This window comes from Nomascus leucogenys, chromosome X (assembly GCF_006542625.1).
Source record: "Nomascus leucogenys isolate Asia chromosome X, Asia_NLE_v1, whole genome shotgun sequence".
Classification (NCBI taxonomy): Eukaryota; Metazoa; Chordata; class Mammalia; order Primates; family Hylobatidae; genus Nomascus; species Nomascus leucogenys.
The window spans coordinates 15,517,802-15,530,401 of NC_044406.1; the positions used below are offsets into that span (position 1 = coordinate 15,517,802).

Below are 12,600 nucleotides of genomic sequence, written 5' to 3' on the forward strand. Positions count from 1 at the left end.
CAGATTTGCTATGTGAAATGATCATGCAGGTTACTGTCCAGAGAACAGGTTTTGAAGGGCACAGGTAGAAACCAGAAGACTAAGTTGTGGTAGCTGGCCAGTCAGGAGCAGCGGGGTGCTTGCAATGGGGAGGCGACAGTGGGATGGAGAGATGTGGACACCTTGGAGAGAGATTTAGCAGGTAATTGACAAAATTTATAGTTTTGGAAAGTGTTAGCTTTCTTCACAGGAAGATCCCCTCATGATAAAGCATCAGTCATATAATACCAGTCAGAGCCTTGATTGATAGACTAGAAAGAGAAATTGGTGAAATTCAGACCAGAGTAAGCAAATGAACAAATTAAGGTACTTGTACTCAACTCCATGTGGTGCTGATATTCAGACCAGTACTTCCTTACTTACTGGATGTGTGTATGCATGTATGTGTTTATTTAAATTAGATAGACACGTAGGTAGGTAGATAGGTAGATACAAAGACAGATGAGACAGGGTCTCACTATGTTGCCCAGGCTGGTCTCAAACTCCTGGGCTCAAGCAATCCTCCTGCCTTGGCCTCCCAAAGTGCTGGCATTACAGGTGTGAGCCACCATGCCTGGCCAATGGCCAGTACTTTACTGCAGAAGGATATTGGCATTTCAGTCCCTGATGGGAGTGGGAGGGTGGGGAAAGATTAAAAACAATGCCAATCCACTTTTCACATTTGATTCAAATTTTTTTAAACCTTGCATTACAATTTTATTTCCTAATAGCTTGTTTTGACAAATTTGATTTGTAGCTTCTGTTTATTATCTGCCACAGTCTGCTTTTCCTCTTTGGAATATTGACAAATTTTCTAGCTGTTGAGGTATTTCTTTCCTAATTACTTTGTGACAAAGTAGTGAAGCAGAATCTGCTTCTAAGACATAGCCTGGTGTGAAGTAATTAGCTTACCAAGTAGCCTGATTTTTCCTCATGTGAATTCACTCAACTACGGAAATAACAGCCAGTGTCACTATTACATATTGAAAGAAACCCTTAATGTGATTCTTTTTTTCTTTGTTGTAAATCAGCAAGAATTTATGCTCTTATTTTTATCATTCCTGCCAACCAAGGAGATAAATATTTCGTAAAATCATGTTGGGTGCACATCATTATAAGATCTTGCCTATTTCCAACAATAGTTAAATGATGTATTTCCTTAGTTAATGTCCCTATACATTAGAAACTACACTGGTAACATAGTTAAGACTTACATATTGTGATAGTGATGGTTATTGTGGAAAATTACTATGCTATAACATGAAGCGTTCAGAGCACATACCCTTCAGCCAGACTGCTGAGAGTTCAAGTCCCTGCTCTTCCATTTATCAGCTGTATGACCTTGAGTAAGTTGCCCTGTTCTCGGTTTCATCACATGTGAAATGGGGATAATAGAAGTACTGGGTTGTCCATATAAAGAACTGAAAATACTACCTCAGCATGATGAATGCCATATGTGGTCTATCAGAGCTAGCTGGTTTTGTTGTTATACTTAGCAAGCACAGAAAAGCTGATGGGAAACACTGATTACTATGGCTATAGGAAATATTCTTATATATTCTTTTTGTTTCTTCTTAGCTTTTCCTAAGCCCAAGCGGGACTGTCAATTATTTGATTCTTATTCTGAGTCACTGCCGGCAAATCAACAACCTCGTGACTTGAATCGGATGGAGGTAAAAAATCTTCATATGCTGATAAATAAGGATGTGTATGGAGTTAAATCCATTAGCCTATGTTCTTTATGAATTCTGGAAAATGAACTTTTTTTTTGTTTGAAAATGAGCTTTTATAACATTTCCTTTTCATACTTGGTAATTATTAATACTTTGATGCTCAGCCTTTCAGATCTAGACACCAGATGTATCTATAATTTTTTTCCCTTTTCTCCCTAAAACTGGATGTGGTAAAGTAAGTAACATAATCTCTAGACCTTCTAGATGTGAAATGTAGATGTAGCCAAACTAAGCCAGAAAATTCTAGCCAAGTTATTTACTTTAACCGAGCTTTAATTCCCTAGTAAACAGTTTTAATTGTATTTTTATCAGTTGGGCATTAATAAGCTATACTGAACCAGAACTGTTTTGAGAAGAGGTTTGAGAACTTTATATGAGGGCCCCAAATCACATTCGGAACTCCCTCAGGGTTTTTAGCTTTTGGACCAAATGAGGACTGATTTGGATGATCCCCAGAAGGAACTTGGAGAATTCCCCCAGTGTTGGGCCATGGATGGAAGGGCTTAGCTAAGTGCTTAGGAAGCGTTAGCTATGGATCAATAAATAGGAGTTGTTATAGTTATTGCTGTCATCACCATTGTCATTATCATCATCATCACCATTATGATTACTATGATGACAATTTAGGATACCTGCTGTTCCTTTCCTTTAAAGATCTGGAAATGTTTAATAAATGGAGCTTTATTCACAGACTCCATAATAGTCAGAGACTATTAGAGTCCTCTGACCCTAGTTGAAACCATTGCAAGATGATAGAAGTCAAAGGCAGGGAACAGGGACATTTCTTTAATTTCTTGTGACTGTGCATGATGATTTATTTTCTCACATGAGGCCCTCATGCCTGTAGCATGTGTTATGGATGGCACCGTCTGCTCCCCTGTTAGCCAGTCAAGCCTGCCTTTCCAGTGCCCCTCTGACTAACATCTCTCTGCCATTTTGCTTCTCTTTCTTTGAGTTGTATCCTCCATGGTACTTTCCTCAGATTTCTACTCATGGGAAAAAGACATAAAGAAAAGTCACTTCAGGAGGAATGACAGATGTGCATTTGAAGAATTTTGGTTAAAATTTTTTTTTCTGCAGAATGCATATGACAAAGAGACAGATAAAATAGTTTGCCACTTTTCATGGCCTTCAGTTTACTTTGGGGCTTCTAGCAGTGTTTAAAGAGCTTTGTTTATCAAGCCAGGAGGGATAAGTCTATGGCTCTCTGACTATGTGTGTGTGTGTGATGGGCTCCCCCTGCTTGCATAAAATGATGAAGTTATTAGTTGGTCCTCTTTAAAATGGCTATAAAATCTGTTACACACGCACACCCTGATGTCTGTTTTACTCTGTTACACACACACACACACACACACACAGTCTCTCTCGCTTGCTCTCTCTCTCTCTCTCTCTCTCTCTCTAATGTCCTGGATGACGTTACATATATTCACCTTTGTGGATATTATATGCAGCTAGTTTTATATACTTTTGTATACTTTAAGTGGCCTCCTTGGGGAGGGGAGATTAAAAACTACCTAGTCTTTTTTTTTTTTTGCCCTATCCAAAGAAGAAAGCAAAACAACAACAAAAAATCCCTCTTTTCCAACCAAATTGTTATTTTTGAGGATGCTATGGTTTTAGACAATGAACGCAGTAAACAAAATTCAAGGACAAAGTAATAGGGTTTATTGATGGTTTGTTCATTTAAGAAGTACGGGTCAGATTGCAATAATGATTCAATATTTCATGTTCTTCTAAGCTATTACTGACTGTTCTTTCTACCAGTCTTTTAATCTGTCGTGAATGCATGGAGTTTAATTAGATTTTGGAACCAGCCCTGTGATCGATGACTCCAGTATAGGTGGTTGTGTTCTGAACAAAGCTGCAGCTGATTTAGGTCTCAGGTCATGAGAAATTGGCTTAGTGATACATCTTTTTCTAAAGAAAGCAGAGCTGTAGCCATGTACTTATTTCCATTAAGAATTACAGATGATAATTTCAGGTATATTTCTTTTTATGAGTGTCTCTTACATTACTGGATTTCTTTCTTTTTCTAAACAGCTTTATTGTTAGAGACTTTACTTACCATACCCATTTAAAAGTATACAATTCAGTAATTTTTATTATATTAACAGTTGTTCCACCATCACTACAGTTTAATTTTAGAAAAACATCATCAGCCCAAAGAGAAACCCAATACTCATGAGCAGTTACTTCCTATTCCACTGTCTCTGCCAGCCTCTGATAATCACTAGTCTATTTTCTGTCTCTAGATTTGCCTATTCTGGACATTTCATATAAATGGAAGCATATAGTATGTAGTGTTTTGTGACTGCATTCTTTCACTTAGTATAATGTTTTCAAGGTTCACTGAGATCATAACATGTATCAGTGCTTCATTCCTTTTCAATGCTGAATAATATTGCATTGTATGGATATGCTACATTTTGTCCATTCATCAGTTGATGGACATTTGCATTGCTTCCACTTTTGGCTTTTGTAAATAATGCTGCTATGAACATAGATGTACAAGTTTTTGTGTGGATGTGTGTTTTCGGTTCTCTTGAGTGTATACCTAGGAGTGGAGTTGTTGGATTGTATCATAACTTTCTGAGGAACCACCAAACTGCTTTCCAAAGCAACTATACTATTTTACATTCTTCCACTAGCAGTGTATGAGGGTTCCAATTTTCCCACATCCTTGTTAACACTTATTGTCTGCCTTTTTGATTTTAGACACCCTAGTGGAATGAAGTGGTATCTCATTTTGGTTTTGATTTGAGTTTCCTAATGATTAATGATGTTGAGCATCTTTTTGTGTGCTTATTAGTCATTTGTATATCTTCTTTGGCCAAGTGTCTACGTCCTTTGTCCATTTTAAAATTGCATTACTTGTCTATTGAATTGTAAGTGTTCTTGTGCTTTTGGCATCATATCTAAGAAACCATTGCCTAATATTAAATCACAAAGATTTACTGCCATGTTTTCTTCTAAGAGTTTTGTTTGTTTGTTTGTTTTGTTTTGTTTTTTGAGACGGAATCTGGCTCTGTCACCAGGCCAGAGTGCAGTGGTGTGATCTCAGCTCATTGCAACCTCTGCCTTCCGGGTTCAAGCAATTCTCCTGCCTCAGCCTCCTGAGTAGCTGGGACTACAGGTGTGCGCCACCAAGCCCAGATAATTTTTCTATTTTTGGTAGAGACGGGGTTTCACCATGTTGGCCAGGATGGTCTCAATCTCTTGACCTTGTGATCCACCCACCTTGGCCTCCCATAGTTCTGGGATTACAGGCGTGAACCACTGAGCCTGGCCTCTTCTAAGAGTTTTATAGTTTTAGACCTTTACATTGAGGTGTGTGATTAATTTTGAGTTAATTTTTGTGTATGTTCTGAGGAAGAGGTCCGACTTTATTTTTTTGTATGTGGATTTCTAGTCATCCCAGCACCATTTATTGAAAAGATGTTTTTTTCCCCATTGAATTGTCTTGCACCCTTGTTGGAAATCAACTGACCATAGATGTAAGGGTTTATCTCTGAGTTTGCAGTTCTATTCTATTGATCTATATGTTTATGACTATGCCAGTACCACAGTATCTTGATAATTTTAGATTTGTAGTAAGTGTTGAAATCAAGAAGTGTGAATCCTTTAACTTTTTTCTTCTTTTTCAAGAATATTTTGCTATTCTGACTTCCTTGCATTTCCATATGAAATTTAGGACAAGCTTGCCAAATTCTGACAAAAAAAGATTGCATTGAATTTGTAGATCAGTTTGGAGAGTATGGCCACCGTACCAATATTACGTCTTCCAACTCATGAACATGAGATGTCTTTCCATTTATTTAGATATTTAATTTCTTTCAACAATTTTTTGAGATTTCTTTTTATCTACATTGCCTACTTCTAAATTATGTTATTCTCCAAAGGGGCCTGATTTATAAAGCAGGTGGGAAAAGACAATGAAAGAAATGCACTGTTATGATACATTGTCTGTTCTATTGGAGATAGTAGACTTTGAATAGAAAATTATATCTGGATACTTCGTTTTAATGAGTAAATCCCAGCACTATGTGAGGCTGAGGTGGGTGGATCACGAGGTCAGGAGATTGAGACCATCCTGGCTAACACGGTGAAACCCTGTCTCTGCTAAAAATACAAAACATTAGCCGGGCGTGGTGGCATATGCCTGTAGTCCCAGCTACTCAAGAGGCTGAGGCAGGAGAATCACTTGAACCCGGGAGGTGGAGGTTGCAGTAAGCCAAGATTGTGCCACTGCACTACAGCCTGGGCAACAGAGCAGGACTCTGTCTCAAAAAAAAAAGAATTACCTGAGTGAAGACTGTTAAATCTTAGACCAGTTTTCTACTGAGTAATACTTCGGTCTCTTTCTTCAGATCAGTTTAAAAACAAAAGTATTGCTTATCTCTCTGGGGTTGTTTAGGTTCTGAGAGGTAAACCAATTAACTTTTTGGAACACCAGATGGCTCCAGGCATTTACTCTCCTTCCTTCAAGATAAATGTTACAATTTATCTTTATTTGATTTGTGACTATGTTTTAAACATAAACAGTGTCAAAAGACATATGTTGACAAGTCTTCCTCCCATCTACCAACTCACCTTTCAATTCTTACATATCTTTTCAGAGTTTGTGTATATAAATAAAGCAAATGTGAATATATATTATTCTTGAACTTAATCTTATAGGCCTTAGAGTGCATATTCTTTTCCAGCTTTGAGGTATAATTGACAAAAAATGTATATTTATGATGTTTTGATCTATGTATATATTGTGAAATGATTACTGCAATCAAGCTAATTAACATATCTGTCACCTCTCACATAGTTACCTTTTTTTGGTGTGGTGAGAACATTTAAGATCAACTCCCTTAGCAGTTTTCAAGTATACCATACATTGTTATTAACTATAGTTAGAATGTGTGTTAAATTGAGAATTTACAAGAAGTAAATTTACAGTAAGTAGATTTTAAACGGTTTAAAACTAATTCATACTTGATAGATTTGGGTATTCATATTAGTGTAAGGACTTCCCCCCATTTGCATTAGGAGAAAATTTTAATCTGCTCATCAGTAAAATTCTTTTATCCTACAACAAGAAGGCTGTTTTAATCAGGTTTAGACACCATCTGCATGACAAATCTTGGCAAACACCCACATTGTGGGGCCACTTGTCAGAACTTCTTTGTGTTTGTGAAAAAATACATAAAGAACAGGTTTGTTCTTGGCCAAATGGACAAGAGTTGCTATGCAATTCTGTGGCTGAATCCCAGTCTGAATTCAGATTTAATACATGTGCCTTAATCTGAATCATTTTTTCCTCTGTGTATGTAAAATTTCAATACAAATTAACATATACCTCACTAGAAACCTAAAAAAAATAAGATAGTATTAAATGCAGGGTTTACTGCAGATGGAAATGTTGGCAAGAAATAATAGCTTTTAAGACATTTTCGGCCAGGTGTGGTGGCTCACGCCTATAATCCTAGCACTTTGGGAGGCTGAGGCAGATGGATCACGAGGTCAGGAGATGGAGACCATCCTGGCTAACATGGTGAAAGCCCATCTCTACTAAAAATACAAAAAATTAGCCGGGCGTGGTGGCAGGCGCCTGTAGTCCCAGCTGCTCAGGAGGCTGAGGCAGGAGAATGGCATGAACCCGAGAGGTGGAGCTTGCAGTGAGCCGAGATCGCACCACTGCACTCCAGCCTGGGCGACAGAGCGAGACTGTCTCAAAAAAAAAAAAAAAAAAAAAAATCTTTTTTCGTCGTATGTGCGCATCACTTAATTTCTATTCCAACCAGTTTAATTCATTTACTTTTCTTTTTCAAAGAAGACATCTGTTAAAGACATGGCTGACCTTCCTGTCCCTACCCAGGATGTAACTAGTGATGACAAACAAGGTAGGAAAAGAGTGAGTTTTCTTCCTTAACCAACGTTCTACCTCTGTTATCTTATCTACTCCTCTTGGAATGGTGGCTTCTAGAGCGTATGAGGGCGGTTCTCAGCATGTAAGCACATTTGGATAGATTAAGTAGTTCAAATCATTGTCATAAAACAATAGTTAACAAAGTGGTAGCAAGAGCTTGAGTGTCCAGAGTCTTCCAACTCATTGGCCCTTTAGTCATTGCTGACCCTCAGGCTACTCTTAACACCTTACACTGGAATCTGATTGTAGCAATTAGGAAATGACAGGAAGCTGAACGAATTGAGAACTTAACATGTTGTGTTTGCGGATGTGATCCCAGACATCAGTGTAAATGCACATTTGCACACAGCTCTAATCCATGAGGAAGTTCTCTTCTGGACAGAGCTTCTGTCCTTAGTGTTTATCTGTTTCTTGGCTTTGCGAGTGTGGGAGTGTGACATGGAGCCCAGCTACAATTTTCCTATCTTACTGGGCAGCTGAGAAGCAGTGCAGCACAGCATTCCGTGTTAGAGCTACTCCCAGGGAAGAGTTGGCCTGGGAATATCTAGAAGTGTGGGAGGGACCCTCTCCCCCACCTCCTATACTTTGTGTAGTGCTTTATAATCTACCAGGTCCTTCCTCATATACTGTCTTATTCAGTCCTCACAAAACTGAATGGAAGCTGGTAAGTTTTATCACCTGAAATTTAGAGATGAGTAAACTGAAATTCAGACACTATGAATCATTTGCCTAGTTATTAAGAAAAAGATTTGGGACAAGAACCAAGATTTTTTCTAAGCCTCAAGCCAGTATTCTGCCTGTTATTTGATATTGATTTACTACCCATGAATGAGAGGCTCGTTTGAAGGGACTAAAAATCAGTGAAGCTATTTCAGGTTTTATTGTTGAGGCCTGCCATTGATTAGGCATTGTATGGGGGCTAAACATGAAAAATAAGTTTTCCATTAAGTGACAGTAATTGCATGTTCTCTGTTTAAATACTTGCTTCGGAGAGACAGGTAGAACTTGACATTGTCTGCAGCAGCATGTACTCTGACCATTCTCCTAACTGCACAGTGGAATAACTGGGCAAACTGTAAAAATATTGAAGCCTGGATTTCACTCCCAGGGATTCTCATGTCATCAGTCTGGGTGTCAGGAATGAAAGAGGGAGAAACTCCCAATACTTCCTAGTAATACTCCTCCTATCTGCTTGAGGTGCTCTCTCTGGAAAGTTGAAAATACATCTTTGCTCTTTGTAGAAGGAGAACCTATTTCCATACTCCAGGAGGTCTTTATTGTTTTAGTAAATGCTATAGCAACTTTTAGAGGTTTGTGAGACCTGTTTTTGTAAGTGATGACTAGCGATTCTTTGTTTTAATCCAGTTTGCCTCAGAAATAACATTTTATAGTTTTAATTTTTTTTCCTCTTTTCTCTTTCTTGTTGCTTAAAAAACAAAACACCACTAGCTTTGAAAAGTACTATCAACGAAGCCTTACCAAAGGACGTGTCTGAGGATCCAGGTAGGAGAAAACCATTTTTGTATACTTTCTATATAATTATTTAAAAATAAAAAACAGCAAGTCAGTGAGTAGAAGACTGATATCTCTGTGATAGTGTGTCTGTTTCTATTTATTTGTCTTGTATTTTATTATAAGGAAACCTTTTGGCTTTTTACCCTTTCTCTCTTTTCAGGTATGAGAACAGGGTGATATCTTTTCAAGTTTTTAAGTTTCACTGAAAGGATCACGAAGGATCACTCCATGTGAATATAGGGTCTTGTTACTAAGTGCAAAATTGAGAAGGCCTGAGGTTGAGATGATTTCAACAAGCCATTTTGGGTTTTGTGTAGAGTAAGGAACTTATAGGGTAGATCAGTTGGAGGCCCAGAGTTGGTATTTTCCATTTCCAAAGCAGAAATCTCAAATATTTTTATTATGCTTCACCACCAGGAAGGCAACTATATGTGCTTATATATGGAGTGGATTCCAAGGAGAAAAAGAAAAGTTGTCCAGGTTTTTGGAGTGTCAGACCTATGTCTGTAGAGTCATGGAGAATGGCTGCCCCTGTGTCCACAGCTCTCTGTTGATGGAGCCATTATTGAACCGAGTTGAATCTAGTTAAAAAAACAAAGTGGCTACAGAAGACATTACTATTTGGAGCTCTAGTTATAAGGATATGAAAGAAGTTGTTGCTTTCTCTTTTGCTATTTTATTTCTTGCATATTTTTAATAAGTCAATCATGTTTGTTGTGATAAGCTAGCTATCATCCTAGGCTTATTTGTTGAACGTTGGAACAGAGGAATCAATATAATCTTGAGGCTTATGCTGTGGTACAATATTTCCCAAATGTCAAGTTCATTCAGCGTTTCAAAGAGAAATGGGTGGAGGGAGAGGAAGGAGTTGGGGGAGTGGGAGAAAAATACAGTAGGGGGAAGGAGAGAGAGAGAGAATATGAGAATGAGAATAAATATGAATGAATGTGGATGATGAATTTCAATTATGGAAGCCTGAGAAGCTGTATTTTTAGGCAGCTCCCCAGTTGGTTCTGGTACATAGCCTATTTTGGGAACCACCAGCTCTGGAAGGTGATGCTGCAAAATAGAAGGTTATAGATCAACCATGACTCCAAAAGTGATGGGAATTCCCAAGCTTAATTTTGACTCTCGAAACAGATTTGAATTCATTCCTTATTGGGTGAAATGCTCTGTTAATGTAGGCCAACGCCTGGGGTCAGTTCTTTCTAGCTCTTATTTCTGGAGCTAAAGTGGATGCATTCCAGTTTTCGTAAACTTCATGTTGTAGTATTAGTAAAAGCTGTTTAAATTTGGAGTGTTAAATTGGTGCTTCTCCAACAGCCTTTGAGGATCATAACTCTTCCTACCTTTTTTTTAAGGGATTTTAGCACAAGATCACGTGTCCTCTTGGGCATGAGCTTTAGATCTCATTTTTAACATTCCTTCATTGACTAGGACATGGCATCACCAAATAAAACTTGTCGGGTATGCCACAGCATGGGAAGTATGTCAGAATTGATTTCTCATTGTGCCCGGCAGCATGCTATGTGTTTTCTGATTTGTTCTTCCCACTACTGCCCCTCTCTGGGTATGAGGGAGTTCCTCATCTTAAACATAGTTAATCCCTCCTTTTCTGGGAAATGTTTGGATTCCCAGTGGGAGACACAAGCGTTTCAAGGTGGTGATTTAGAATTCTGGATGGCTGTCCTTGCCATGTGGACCTCAGTTCAGTTGCTGCCTTTTGGAGGGTTAATCTCTAGGCCTGCTCCTCTTTCCATTCCCATTTCCTGGAAAGATGACATGCCTTGAGTGTTCTAGGAAGTTGGCATTCCTCTTCCCTCTTTCCAGCTACATGAGAAGCTATGATCCATTTGTTGTAGTTGCTGAGAGTGTCTATGTTAGTGGCGTCTTAAGAGATTTTTTAAACCAATATCCCATTCCAACCTAATTCAACAGAGCACCATGCACAACGATGGTCTTTTTCTTGATGTTTGTGGCCCATATTGAGGTGTTTTCAGCTGGTTCACCCTCACAGTGCTGTCTTTAGACTGCTGTTGGTGATTCTAGCAGCCGCTCCATTGCCAACTGTCACCCCATGTTTTTATTGGGGTAGAGCAGTTCTGTCCTTCCATTACCTGCTCTCACCTGCACCTCCTTTGCTGTCCTAGAAGAAACTAAATTTAGAAACCAGATTTCCAGGCTTGAAAAATTAGGAGCCTTTATTTATGCACTCTACAATAGTAATATTTTGCAATTCTAAAGTACATTCAGTTTTTAAAGTACTTTCACCTTATCTGTCCCTGTGAGAAAGAGACTGCATTTTTATTGCCTTTGTTTTCTAGGTGAGGAGACTGAGGTTCAGGGAAGTAACAGCTAGTTAGTGTCATGGCCAGGAGGAGGGCCTTAGTCTCAGGACTCCTGGCCTGGTCTCTAGTCCTGTCTCTCCACTACTCATCCACACCCTCACCCCATCTGTCTGTCTGTCTGTCTGTCTATCTCTCACCAGCAGGGCTCACCCCTCCTTCCACACCCATCCCTACCAGCAAAAAGACAAAGATAATGGCAGTTGACAAAGGAATTAACAGTCACCATGGTCTGGTTTGGGGAACAGTATTTTATCATGGCCGGGACCTCTCCTACCCACGTATTTCTTGAAAGCAGTGGGGCCTGAGGGAGAAGAGGGCCACGGAGCCAGCTGCAGGCAGCCTGCGCAGAGGGCTTCCCCAGCTCTGCGGTGAGTCTGGTCCACTCTGTCCACCCAGCCCCAAGGCAGCCTCCTGAGCTGGGAGAGAGGCTTCCTGAGGCCGTTTTCTTTCCTGCCTGGGGTTTGTAGGAGGGAGGGAGGTCTTTTTCTGTCTATATCCAGGTGTGGGTGCACGATAACGGGCAAAAGGGGACTCAAACTCCTTGGGCTTTCCAGGCTTTCCTGCACTCTGGCAGCGTTTCAGCTGTTTGAAGCTGGAAGATCCCTGTGTTCTCACTACAACAAGCCAAAATGCTTGGGTTGGGAGAAGTGTATTCTTGTGCAGCTGACCAGTAGTTTGCTTTGTGCCTTGTTAGCATTTATGAGGATTTTCACCTCCCCTCTCTGCCCTGTTATCTAACCCAAGGATTTTAATGATCATCATAAATTCAGGCTGCTTCATACCAAGGAGGGTTTTTATCTTTGGAGCAATGTAAAAGAGGATGAGCAGCATTAGGAGATATACCTAATGCTAAATGACTAGTTAATGGGTGCAGCAAAACAACATGGCACATGGATACATATGTAACAAACCTGCACATTGTGCACATGTACCCTAAAACCTAAAGTATAATAATAAAAAAAAAAGAAAAAAAAAAAAAAAAAATAAATAAATAAAAAAAGAGGATGAGATAATGCAGTGAGACATTTTCTTTTTGGAAGAATTCAGGCAGACAAAGAAATTACAT

At 39.1% G+C, this 12,600-nt stretch overlaps 1 protein-coding gene across 5 annotated transcripts in view; it reads left to right on the top strand.

Moving 5' to 3' along the window:
- Nucleotides 1–12,600, top strand: part of REPS2 (RALBP1 associated Eps domain containing 2) — a 202,563-nt gene that overhangs the window by 111,467 nt on the left and 78,496 nt on the right. For 4 of the 5 annotated variants that reach the window (XM_003261098.4, XM_012500875.2, XM_030806746.1 and 1 more), the window contains exons 9-11: nucleotides 1,597–1,691; nucleotides 7,576–7,645; nucleotides 9,121–9,174. In XM_003261098.4, coding sequence (XP_003261146.2) covers nucleotides 1,597–1,691; nucleotides 7,576–7,645; nucleotides 9,121–9,174 — 219 coding nt within the window. The remainder of the gene's footprint in view (nucleotides 1–1,596; nucleotides 1,692–7,575; nucleotides 7,646–9,120; nucleotides 9,175–12,600) is intronic. The other variant, XM_030806745.1, reaches the window with a different exon arrangement.